The 13,179-nt window shown below is 44.0% G+C and overlaps 1 protein-coding gene across 1 annotated transcript in view; it reads left to right on the top strand.

Moving 5' to 3' along the window:
* The first annotated feature begins 3,101 nt into the window (after positions 1 to 3,101).
* FGF10 (fibroblast growth factor 10) overlaps positions 3,102 to 13,179 on the top strand; it is an 82,811-nt gene continuing 72,733 nt past the window's right edge. Inside the window, exon 1 of the mRNA XM_037038491.1 lies at positions 3,102 to 4,272. Coding sequence (XP_036894386.1) covers positions 3,942 to 4,272 — 331 coding nt within the window. The 5' untranslated portion in view covers positions 3,102 to 3,941. The remainder of the gene's footprint in view (positions 4,273 to 13,179) is intronic.

Here is a 13,179-nt window from a genome sequence, read left to right as displayed (position 1 = left end):
GTTAAATGGCCACATTTTAAGATTCCTCAATGGCTGCTGCCCTGGCCTCACTTTTAAAAGCCTCCATCATTTCGCAAGGAATCACATTGAACAAAAGGCCACATCTAGTTCCCCCCCAAATCAAGATTTAGCCTGCTATTACTGGAGCTGTTTAGGGCATAGAAATAAAGCATGCCTTCCAGAGGGTGGAAAAAAAAAAGAGAAAAACAGCCTTTTCGAATGAGTAGGTCTCACTCTGATCTGAAGCTTGTACTGTCCTTTTCAATTGCTGCAGAGAAACAATTAATAAAGGAACCCATTAAGACCTGATTATTGCTGCAAAAAAAAGGAAGGTAGAGTTTCAGTCCTTTGAAGTAACTGAGAAAGATTCAGGCCTCATTACAGAGATATAATCTACATTCATACATTTATGTTAGTGATTCGAATCTATTGGGAGAGATTGAATTCCGTTAAATAGAGCATCTTTCGTGCAGCGCCTTTCTCAGGCTTTCTCCGGCTAACCTCAGAGGCAACCTAACAATGCAAAGGCAGTGGACTATTTAGGGATTCGGCTGTGCTGCAAAGAAAGGCCGCACAGAAAAGAAAAAGAAGAGGGAGATATAATCTAAAAAGCTATGTCAGCTTTTCCTTGGGGCCGGTCTGTAAATGCCCTCCCTGTCATCATGCCCTGCCGGAAAGCAGGGCAACGACTCCGGGACTCTCAGCCGTGCACCTGCTGCAGACAGGCTTTTCACGCGGGAGTTTGGAAGATGCGTTTCCCCTAATTTCAGACAGAATAAAAACAGAAAACTTCTACCTTAAAGATCTGAATGGCCTCTTCCACTGGCTCAGAAAGTTAGTAGCTAGATCTGGGTGAGAAAGAGGGGCCGGGGGAGAAGGAGAGAAAGAGAAGAAGAGAAAGAGAGACTCGTTTTGGGGTGGGGGTGGGTGTCTCTTGTAAGTTAAAAGGTTCTCAAGTGGCATCAATAGTGTCGATGTCCAGCATAGAGAAACCTCAAGTAGCTTCTTGTGTTTTGCAATTTTTCACGACAGAATTTTTATTGTATGGTTTCTCAGGCATAATTTTTAAAACCATATAATTTTAATTAGCTGTCAATTCAAACCTTTGGGTTCTGCTGAACAATTGGGCTGAAACCCTGGTCCCTTAGGGGAACTACACTGTCTTTCAGGCATTTGTCAGCTCAAGGAGGAAACTGCGAACTACAACATTGAAATTAGCACTGTGAGTTCAGTTTTAAGTGTCCACACTGCAAGGAAAGAACAAGATTTGTTTGACGTATGTTGTTTATTTGCTTCACTCTCCAATTAATAGCTACGGAAATCAGATCTAATTACATTACATTTAAAATTTTTAAATGCGTGTGTTCACCCTATTGTCAAAATCTTTCTGAATGTGCATTACAATGGCTTAGAAAATAATGCAGTTAAAACCGCTGATTCTAGTTTTAAATGCTCCTATTTCAAAGGCTCTAAATGCACAGGAAAATATATATTCACGTAAAGTCGTTTTTTGGTCACTAAACAACATCAGTGGGCAGTGATTCTGGATGCCGGTCTCAAAGGTGAGGTTTTTCCCTTCTTTGTATCTTCTCCTGTTCCCCATGAAGACTGAAGCCAAACTAACAGTGGAGGGACTCTGGCTTATGGTACCTACACAAGCTCTTCCCACCAGGTGCCTCCAAATCGTAGTTGCAGAGGGCAAACTCCCAAGTTCACCTACGAGCGATTCTTTCTCTTAGAACAGCAGCTGAAATATATTAGGTGAAACCACATGAAATTGCCGGGTTTTTAAGGTGAAAACCCGGCAATTTCACATGGTTTCACCTAACAACAAAGTCCACTTGCTTCACAAAACACAAATATTTCACACCAGTACAGCTTTAGCCACTCCCCCCAAGGAAGCTTTCCCTAGTTTGATGTATTCTTCAAGAAGCGACCCCGAAGGCTCTGTCTCTTACTCGTATTGGAACCGGTGATCACAGTCTTTCTTCCTGTCGCTCTTAATTCTTGCCCAAGGTTTTCTTAACTGAGGACTTGGTTTTGCCTATATGCCCGGGCTTCGTGAGAGTTTCTGTGAGCGACGAGGGCGTAATGGGCTGGAGAGTGTGAACAAGCCAGAGAGACTGATAGTGCAGCGACGTCGTAAAACGCAGCTCTTTAAAACGTTACATTTGAAGATAGAAAAAAGAAAACGCCCCTTCATGGCAAAGTGCAAAGGAAATCGCGTGGAAAAGAGAACAGCAGAATATTAGCCCAGCTGTGTTGGGCTTAAATCTGTGCGGTCCTAATAAAGTGAGTTCGCTTTGAAGTGCACGCGTGGTTCCGTCAACGACTCGGGTTAGCACTGACAGATCCGTCCATCACTGGGGTCCCCGATTTCGTCTGCGCCCAGAGAGGCAACCTTTACGCTCCGTAAGTTTAAAAGGCAGAGAGGGCCCGAGTGTGAACTTTTTACTCCAGCAGCGGAAGGAAAAATCAGTGACTCATTAAAGCGGAGACCTCCTCGGAAGCTGGCAGAGAGGAGGGAAGAAGGCTAATTATGTCTCTCTCTCTTTTTTTTTTTTTTTTTTTTCTGTGCTCGCTTCGACCCGTTTATACTCTGCAGGTCTGGAGGATTTGTCCTCAGCATCCTCTGCTTTCTCCCACCGCCCTCCCCTCCTGCTGGGAGTGCGAGGGGGAGGGAAAAAGTCAGCCAAGCACCAGGCTCCAGGTGGCTCTCAAGTACTTCGCTGCCAAAAGGGGGGAAAAAAGGAAAAGAAAAAAAGAAATCCTACGCAGGAAAACAAGTGAGAAAGGGGCTCCCCGGAGGGGATTGGTTCCGGCTGGAAGGCAGCAAAATTGGGAAAGCCTGAGGACAGGGCTCGCGCTGGTGGCCTGCGCAGGGAGCACAGGGCACCGCGGCAGCAATTAGCCAGAGCTGCAGGCGCAGCGGGGTGGAGGCTGCGGCTGGGGCGCGGGGAGAGGACCCGCAGCCCCCCAGCCCCCGCAGAGGGAGCGCGCTCCCTTCCCCTCGCTCTCGGCTCCCCACTCTCGGCCCCCTCCCCCTCCCTCTCCCTGGCGTTCCCAGCAGCCCGGGGTTTCAGATGTCCCACCGCCGTTTGACCCCCTCCCCCTGCTTCTCCACCCTGCAAATGAGGTTTGACCAGCAGACGCAGAGCCCACCTCTGGCTCAGAATCACTGACATTTAGACTCCTGGCTTCAACCTGTTTACAAGCCGGCTTTCCAAAGGAGGGGGGTGGAGGGACACGGGGCCAAACAAAACACCAACTGCCCAACTGCCGTCCCCCCAAAACAAGAAGTGACTTTCTGCAGACCTCACATCCACAGGCACCACCAAAAAGAGAAAGCAAGAGGCAGAAGAGAACAGCGGCTGGTGACCGGGCAGCTGCCTCCAGCCCTGACAGCCGGGGAGGAGGGACGCGCTGCGGGAGCCGTCTAGGGGCTGGGGCTCCGCAGAGAGGGGCCGGCGGGCGCGACCTCGGACAGGAGCAGAGCGCTGCCCCAGCCTCGCGCCACAACCTCTGTGGGTCTCGTTCGCCGTACTGTCATCTGTTTTTCAGACTGTTTTCTTTTTTCGTCTAACATGGTGAAGAAGGGAGTGAAGAAGAGAACAAAGTAACTCCTGGGGGGGTGAAGATCGCCGGTGACCCACTGCACTATCGCCACCAAGCAGCTCCCGCGACTGCGGCCACCCACCCTGGTCCACCATCGCCCGGAGTCTGCAGGGGCGCCCAGCGGATTCCGGACGGGAGCGAGGAGAGGCAGCGGCCCTTGCGAGGAGTTATGGATGGTGGTGCATTGCCTGCTGGCCAGATCTGCACCCGGAGGGAGCTAACCAGCGGCCGCCACCTCCAGCTGTCTCCTTGCCGAGCACCGGGTCTCACCCTTCCAGTATGTTCGTTCTGATAAGACGATCTCCAGCGCCGAGAGTTTCAGTACAATGTGGAAATGGATACTGACACATTGTGCCTCAGCCTTTCCCCACCTGCCCGGCTGCTGCTCCTGCTTCTTGTTGCTGTTCTTGGTGTCTTCCATCCCTGTCACCTGCCAAGCCCTTGGTCAGGACATGGTGTCACCAGAGGCCACCAACTCCTCTTCCTCCTCCTCCTCCTCCTTCTCCTCTCCCCCCAGCGCCGGGAGGCACGTGCGGAGCTACAATCACCTCCAAGGGGATGTCCGCTGGAGAAAGCTCTTCTCGTTCACCAAGTACTTTCTCAAGATCGAGAAGAACGGGAAGGTCAGCGGCACCAAGAAGGAGAACTGCCCGTACAGTAAGTAACAAGTCTGCACTGCCTCCCTGCAGTCATCCACCCCCACCCCGCAGGGGGGAATTTGTTCCAGATGTGGCCAGCTAAATATTTACGTCCCCAACCCCTGTAAAATGATTAAGTGGAATACTTTCACACTAAATCACCCCCCCGCCCCGTGTATACATTGTGCGGTCGCACCCCTCCCTGCGGGGCTGCTGCTCACCCCCCACTCCCTGTCACCCTGTCTGCCCTGTCTCTTGGCTTGTCACTCGCCCCGCGGGACGCCGCAGAGCGGTTGCCGCGCACCGACGCCCCCTCCGTCGCCATCGCCCTTCCCTACCTCAGCCAAAGGTCCCCTTCCCCTCCCTTTGGAAAATGGCTCGAGTAAACACATTTTGTTTCTTTTCGCTGGCAATCTTATTAAGAGTTTTGGGACAGTTTCCTCAAGCTGAAAATAATTACCCGCTGTCAATTACAGGGGCTTTATGGCAACTTTATTTAAGAAAGCAAAGTCCATTCCACTCGCTCCCCACCCCCAGTCCGTTACCCCACCACCTCTCTAGATAGGAGCGAAAGCATTTTCTGGTTTTGATTGTTTTTTTGGGGGGGTCCCTCATGTTGGCTTGAGTGATTGCAGTCCACAAAGTCCGCTTTTCCGGCACCGCTATTAGTCTTGGGCCTGCCTCCTCTCTGGGTAACATGATGCTCCTGTCTGCGTTGTCTGTAGCATCTGCGCTGCTTTGGGGCGTCCCGTTGTACTGTTTCTTCTGAAACCTCTCAGATTGCAGAGCCTTACTACTCCGGCATTGGGAACATCTGGGGCCGGATTCACACAGACCTCACACAAATTCCATTGTCATTCTTCTGTTTTCAAAGTAAAAGTCATACGTCTGTTTCCATGGCTGTAGTTTATCCGGGGAGCATGAGGTTTTTCTCCTTGCTCAAATTATGCCCTGGATTTCTGGATTTCTTTCCTTTTTGCCCCCTCTCTCTTTTCTTCTTGGGCTCTTTTTCTTCTTTCTTTCTTGCAGGGGTGTGGGCTGGGAGGGGGTGGGAGCCGTAGAAGGGAAGGGTGGATACCATGTCTCTTCTTGAATCAGCCCTGGCAAAGCCAGATGACTCTGTTGGCTTCCTCTCTGAGTTACTTTCAAGTGGTGAGACTTCCTCACTCTCTCCTGATTGCTGTTTGAAAGGGTCCTGGGCACTACAGATAGTAGACAAAGGCATTTCAACATCTTTAAGGACCAGTTCGCATCATCTCAATGGTACTTTCAAGTCACCTTTCAAAGGGACTTCTTTGTGTCAGCTGTTCAGGAATTTGAACCCTGTTTGCCAGTTCCCTTAAATACGTGGGTCCCACATTTCAAGGTCCCTTGGCCCAGAAAGGATCTGGTATGAACAGGAAAGACAGTTAACCAGAACTTAGCATTTTCTTTTTAAATATGGGTGGACGAGAATGAAGACTTCATTTTCGTATGAGGGGGCTCACGTACTTTCAACATTAACTTCTGTTTTCCTCCGCTGCTGCTTCCATGTACTAAAATTAGCAATATGTTTACAAGTAATCATAGTTGTGGAAGGATTCTGAAGTATTCCATTTTACGTTCAATACTAAAAATGTGAAAAGCCCATTGCCTACATATGCTTTCCACGCTGGTTTATAGAAAGTGGCTGGAATAATGTCCTTTACGATAAAGATTTTTCCAATTGTTGCCTGAATTCATTAGGTTCTCTCTACAGAGATGCCACCGTTGATTAAAAATTTGACACTTCATTCGATAGTTGTGGTGGCATCCAGGTAGGGCTGGGGAAGGAGTGGTCCAAACACTGAACAGCGAGCTGAGAGGTTAAAACAAAAAATATCCATGGACCGAAATTTTTTTGTATGTTTAGTTCATAAAGATAACTCAAAGAAACATAATAAAATTCTAGCGCGTTACCCTTGAGCAAACTTTCTGTCTCTCTCTCTCTCTCTTTTTGACACTAACTGGATTTTGCTGTTGTTGTCTGTCAAGTGTTTTTATGAGGTGCTGCAGGGACCCACCCACACTGGTTAATTTATGCAACTTGAATTACTAATTTCTAAAATAGCAATCACTGCGTGATTAATGGTTTCATGAAATGATTTCCAGGGTGCCAACTGAATTATATTTTTACAGGTTAGAATTATCTGCAAAGAGAAAGGTATACAACTTTCATTGCGTAGAAACCAGTGTGAAAATTTTCCATCCTCACTGTCCAAATCTACTCATGTCCCTTCCAGATGATAAAGTGCACTGATAGTTCTTGTTAAAATCACAATATCTTCTATAGTAATGTTATAGGAATCTTAACCAGTGGTTGAAAATGAAAGGGGGGAGGGTCTCACTCCGTTAAACAATGTCAAGCAGTAAATAATTTAGGCTTTTAAAGAACATCTGTATAAGGACATAGCACGTGGAAAATAGAGGTTGAAAAAGCCTTAACTTCACATGTGGCCAGGTAATCAGAATGCTGCTACAATTTCCAGCTGGACTGATGTAGCTGAACTACATGGTATCATTAAGATATTGTCTAAATGCTCCATAATTACATGTGAACAGACTTGTGCCATGCCTACGGGGTAACCAGCCAGCCAGCCCGCCCACCAAATGGTAGCCTGTTAAATATTAGGGTATCTAACCTCTGAAGAGTGTTAGTTCCTTGTCCAAAAACCACATTTCAGTAACATTTTCCTAAACAAGTTATTAATTATTCTCAATACACAAAGCTGTTCTTTTGAGGTTTGCTTATTTGAAGCTTAATTTTCTTTGTTACTTCTGACCCTAGTATTGCTGCTAAAATACAATAACAGCTTATCTAAGAGGTTACATGTTTGCGATGTTCAGAAGCTTAATTAAACAACTGGTTTACTGGCTCTCTGCCAACAAAATGCTCACGAAAGGGAAGTAAGGAAATCACCCCTAAGCATTGCAAAATCATTTTTAACTTCTACCTCCAAAGCTGGTTCCCAGAATTTGGGTGGTTCTAAAAATATTGCATGTGCTAAAGAAACTCTTCTCAATTTGGGTGATTATTGTCATTTCTTTTTTGGAGGGGGGGGTATTTTTTTCTTCTTAGCCGTTATAGGATAGTAGAATAAAGGAGAGCGGAGATGAATTATGCTTCTCCCGTTAGAAGTCCGAGAAAGCCTGAATAATTTAGAGTAGCTGCGGTGTGTCTGTCACTAGATATGCTCAGGCTCATTTAGGGCTGTTTTATCATTCTTTACATCTAGAGCTTTGCCCTTGAAACATTACCACTTGGCTCCAGCTCTGGCCTCCTAGGAAGGCTGGATACAGCTGTTAGGTGCCCTTGCAACTGGGGCTGGTGGACAAATTTCGGAACATAAGTGAAACAGCTGTGAGCTTCTCCCATGCTTGTCACTTGGAGGAAAGGGCAGTGTAGGGCAAAGAAAGTGTAGCCCTCAACTTGAGACAACAAAGGCTGGATATTCTCAAAATGGAAAGCCACCATGCCTACGAGTCTTTCCAGAAAAGGAGCATGGGAGACAGTAGAGAAATCGGTATGTACTGAACACGCAAGACGTGCCTTATCTCATTTAACACCCACAAGAGGCTTATGATTTACATAAAACTACCCACATTCTCCAAATATGAAAACCAAGCCTGAAAAAAAGTGAATTATTCAAGGTCATCAACTAGAATTTGGCAGAGCTTAAGATTCAAGCCCGAGTCCGTGCGGTTGTATCACTCAGTATTCCCCTACCCCTCTGCTACCGGCAACATCGGTACACACGTATCAGAATTACGGTAGATGCCCCCAAACTCTAAAAAACAAATTATGCAAAAGCATAATACCAACAGCTCCTCAGATTAAATTGGAATGGGAGTAAAGTGATGGTGGAAGAGAAAAGAACTACCTCAAAGGTGTTGCTGCAGGTTGCTGCGTGGAATCAGAGTCTGCTGGGCACCCTGGAGGGGGAACGGCTTGTGTGATAGGATGTTTGGGAATATGATCACGTATGTGTACACAAAATACACATACATCCATCTCACTCATTTCAACAGAGGGCATCAGAAATGCATGACTATTTAAGAAAACTCCATGAATGTCATTGTACATAGTAATTGTTTACAGCTGAGGGTGGAATGTTTAATTGATTCCATGTGTAATAAAATAATTGGATTGTAAATACCAATGTGAAATCGGGCTTTTGCAGAAACTTCTGATATATGAATCTAAATGGGGTAAAATCTTAAGAGTCCTAAAGATAGATAGATCCATATACAGAAACTAAAAGCTTTCAAATAAGTCTACAAGTCAAAAAGGCACTTCACTCCCCCCCCCCAAAACTAAAGGTTATTGTTTAGGATTAAAGGTTTGTAGTATTGCTTTTTAATCAAGATGAAAGCTTACTGTAGGAAGTTCAATGAAGTGAGAAAATTGTTGAGGAAAATGGGGACTCATATATTGTCTCCTAAAAATAACACAGCAGCTTCCCAGGAAGAAAGCCAGTATACAACTGAAAGCTTCCACTAGTGTCTTAAAAAGCTGTGGTTGTTTCTAGAGTTTGGTTGCATAATTTATAACCGGCAGCATTTAATCACAAGCACTGAGGATTTATGAAGGGGGAAGGCACTGTATTTAATGTTTACGTGACATTGGTCCTGTTACCTTTACTGCATTCCTACCACGTGGACCCTCCACTTTGATGGCTTTATCATAAATCCATTAAAAATGCACAATTACAGAGTTTCCTCTTCATAAACCTGATTTATAACCATCTACCAGAAAAAAAAACCCACAAGAAAAAAACAGAAATCACATGCCAATACTAAAGTATGAGAATTCAGAGGTGCTGATGTCTAGGGCTTGGGTCACCTATTACCCAAAGGTATGGACTAGTCTTTCCAAACAGGCTTTTCACAATGATGTTTAAGCATGGAATTGAAAAGAAGAATCATGTCTTACAGAACGAAAGAAACTCCATTGTATGCATGTTTCCTGTACATTTTTACTATCCAGTTTAGAGCTCAAAGTGTTAGTCCAGTACATTTTTTTCATGTTTAATGAACTTATAGAACATGAATGAGCACTTTAAATTCCTGCACAATTACCTTAATGTTCAGAGGCAAACCCCATTTATTATCCACATGTCTGACTTTCCACAAGCCAAAATGTTGGGAAAAAGTTGACAGCTCATTTGAAATGGAGCTAATGTTCCTTACATTTATGAGCTGCCTATGAATATCTATATCTTTCCTAAGCCTTAAATGTCTATATGCTTATCCAAAACTGTAGTACAAATGATATTTCTTTATTATGCTTCAGAAGGAAGATGAATGCATGTGTATTAGTTCAAAGTGATTTTAATCTATCTTAACATTAATTCTGTGAACTTTGCAATGAAGAGTAATTCAGATGACGTTTTTAGTATTACTGTTCCAACATTTGTCAGCATTAATAGTTGATGTTTGCTTAATGTAAGTCAGTAAAATATTAGCATTTCCCTCGAAGAAATTAAAGTTCTCTTTTAATTTTCCAGTGTGTTGGCACATAAGATTCATGTTTATATAATTTTAATACAGTTCTATTTGTCTAGAAAAGTAATGAACCTCATTTTGTCTCAAGTCCTCTATACAGAAGTGCTTTAATTGTTCATGGTATATTGCAGTGATGGAAGGTCATTTACATTTGCCATTCGACCAATGGTATTTGTTATTTCGGTTTGCAGATTTAAAGTGTTTACTTTTCATAATTGGTACTCTTCTTTTTTTCAGTGCCTGTTAACTCGACCCCTGCCTGTCAGTCAGTATAACAAGTGATAACCTAGAAACGTGCCTTTAGTGTTAGTGGGAGAAAACAAGGCTACATCCTGGGAAGCCACCAGCGACATTCTGATCCTGAATTAATGAATACAAAATGGTCGTGCCTATCAGATATGGTGGCATACCAAGTATTTGATTAACACGGTTTTTACACAAATAGCAAGTTTTAAGATATCTAAAAGGGAGCCAGGTGACCCACCAAATAATTGTCTTAAAGGCTCCCTGGCTTTTAAATCAGGTCAGTTGTGTTCTTTCTTTGAACACTGCGTTCTAATTGGAACGATAAATCAAAGAGGACGCCCAGAGTAGATTCCCATGGAAGGTGGACAACTGGACAGTGACTTTTTACTGCTGCTAACACGTGCATCCAATTACCATCAATAGACCCATGGTGCCGACAGTAAAGCACTGCCTCATTTTACAGTTCGCCTCATAATTCTTCACCCTCCATCTGTCCAGCTTTCCCTATATCTAATCTGTCAGTGTGCATGTTATCATTAATGAGGAATTTTCGAATGTCTGGCATGCTTCCCACGATGAACAACGACACTGAGATATTAATGAATCATTTGGTTAATCAGAATAGAAGAGGCAAAGTATTAAGTCGATGTATCCCCAACTTCAAGTCACTGTGAACTAAATATAACCTAATAATTAAACTAACACTATAATTTAATTATCAACAGTACAGTTTAACTGCAATTTAGTTTTACATAGTAACCGTTAACTACAAAATTAAGAACTTAAAAAAAAAGACATTTTTCTATCATTATTATTTCCTTTCATGGCCTTTGAGTTAATGCTCTTTGCTGAAAAATATCCATGATAGTTCATGCTTAACCTTTTTCAAGGCATTGCCCTGTATCAGGATAACTTGACATATTCACCGAGTCTTTACAACTCAGGTCCATGAACTTCGTGCTAACAGTTCTGCCTTGAGGCAGTTTTACTTCTGAAATATTGGCCACCTGGGACAACCCTGCCTCTGAGACCTCGAGGATCCCTGGCACTTTATCCCTGGCACTTTATTGAAAGAACCCCTTCACCACTCCATTATTTTCCCCTCCTTTGCTTCTTTTTTTCCTTCCCCTAGCTTCTAAACCCCTTTCATACAGTTTCATCCATTACCGATGCCTAGCATCCACGGCACAGTGCAAGCCAGTGGGCTGGACAGCTGTGGGTGTGTAGCACCCAAAATAGGCAGTTAACAGTCTGTGCCTAAAAGTCTTCAGCAAACTCAACAGGCTCCAAGGGGAGCCTTTCCTAATGCTGACTCACCATTGAAGTCACCCTTCCCCCAGCAAGCAGGCCAATTTCTTACAGCTTGGGCTTTTTGTGAAGTTGGAAAACCACGGATGAGCACCTTCGGAGAATGCATGCTGACTGTCCAGTGACTAAATCATCCTTCTGCATGTTTGCCCCAGATTCGGTATTCTGTTCCAAAGAACGCCTCCTGCAGGTTCGTTTTACCTTTCTCTCAAATTGTTTCAGTGCAGGCAGCGTGCACCAGCCACTCTGTCCGTTTCCTTACCTTTTGCACGTGTATCTGGACTCGCAGAGGAGGGGGAAAGAGAAGATGCTGAGGAAGTCAAATAATTATTCCTCTTCTGCTTTAGTCATCATTTATTTCAAAGAAGATGAATGCTCATTTAGAAGTCTTTACTATTTCCAACTTTCTGAATGCCCCCTTCATTATAAAGCCTCTCTGTGCAGCCCCGCCAAACACAGCTCCTTAAAATGAAACCCATGTTCTCATTCATAGTGGTTATCAAGGGGAAGATGTACAGCACACATGCATGTCCACTCCAAGCGGACCAAATATACACATGTGCATATCTTTATCAGAAAGATTTTGAGATGCCAACAGAAGTTAGAATTCTGTACAAGCTTACTTGTGTTCACATCTTTCACTGACTGCCGAATTATTTTTATTATATGCAGAAGCTGACTCTTTACATATGTTAAGTCGGTTGTCACTGTAATAATGATTAAATGCCAACCTTCTTCTTATAGTTGGTTTCAAATCATGTAGTGATACAGATATAAGCATATTTCCATAGCCTAAATAGCTTTGATGTATAGATAGAATTACTAAAAGAAAAATTAAAATTTCACAACATGGGGAAAATGATAATACATGGATGCTAAACTGCATACTATTTATGATATATAGTGAGCTATATTTAAGGACAATGCTATTAGTAATTGTCATTAACATTGTAATAAGGCAAGCTTTTAGGGGATTTTTTTGATATCTCTGTAGAAGGCTATGGTTCACAAATATAAAACCAAAAGTGCTGGGGATGCTTAATGAACAAAATTACAAAAGGGCTTTAAAGCTGAAGCAGGAAAGATGGTAAAAGGTATACAATTAGGATGTTCAAAGCCAGAGGAAAAGCAGAAGAGGCCGTGGAGCATTCAGACAGACTGGGAAGGGGGGAGGAGCTGTTTGGCTGGAGTGATGGAGACAAGGGTTTTGAACTCCCAGGGAAGAAATCAAGCTAATGAGTCGCAATGCACAAGGGCTGACATGACAAGAAAGGTGTGAGGGAAATATAACCCAAGCCCTGGCATTTGACTGCTTGTTAAATGAACTGAAATGAGAACCTGTGATCTAAAAGGAATCCCGCTGAAGTAATCACAGCCAGGGTGTCAGAGGAAGGAAAGCTACGTTTAAGCTTCTGCTACAGGCAGTGGGCTGCAGGGACTAAAGGTGTGGACTCGAATCAAAAGTGACCCCAAATCCAGGCCTGGATTGAAAGTGACCTTTGGAGACACGGGGGTGGTTGCATTCGAGGCTCCACACTGCCAGAGAATAGTATATTACTTGGGCAAGTTGTCATCAGTAACACAAGGATATTCACAATCCCTACCTCTTTCCTACATGGTAAAGATTTAATGAGGTCATTCCTTCATTCAACAGAAATTTATTGAGTGCCTGCTTTGTGTCAGATACCGTGTGACACCTAAATACACAGCTAAAGGAAACACTGCCGGGTCTGCTCTCACAGAGCTTTCTTCCCCAGTGTCAAAAACTGAGCAAGTCAACAAGGAGATGTGTGATGAACATTTGGGGGTTCTGTAACAAAACATTTGGGAACTCTTCTGAGCCGCGTGG

The sequence above is a fragment of the Sturnira hondurensis genome, unplaced genomic scaffold (assembly GCF_014824575.4).
Source record: "Sturnira hondurensis isolate 20B ecotype Veracruz unplaced genomic scaffold, ASM1482457v3 Scaffold0024400, whole genome shotgun sequence".
Taxonomy (NCBI): Eukaryota; Metazoa; Chordata; class Mammalia; order Chiroptera; family Phyllostomidae; genus Sturnira; species Sturnira hondurensis.
Note: the sequence above shows the minus strand (reverse complement) of the source record. Positions and strands in the feature narration are given on the sequence as shown.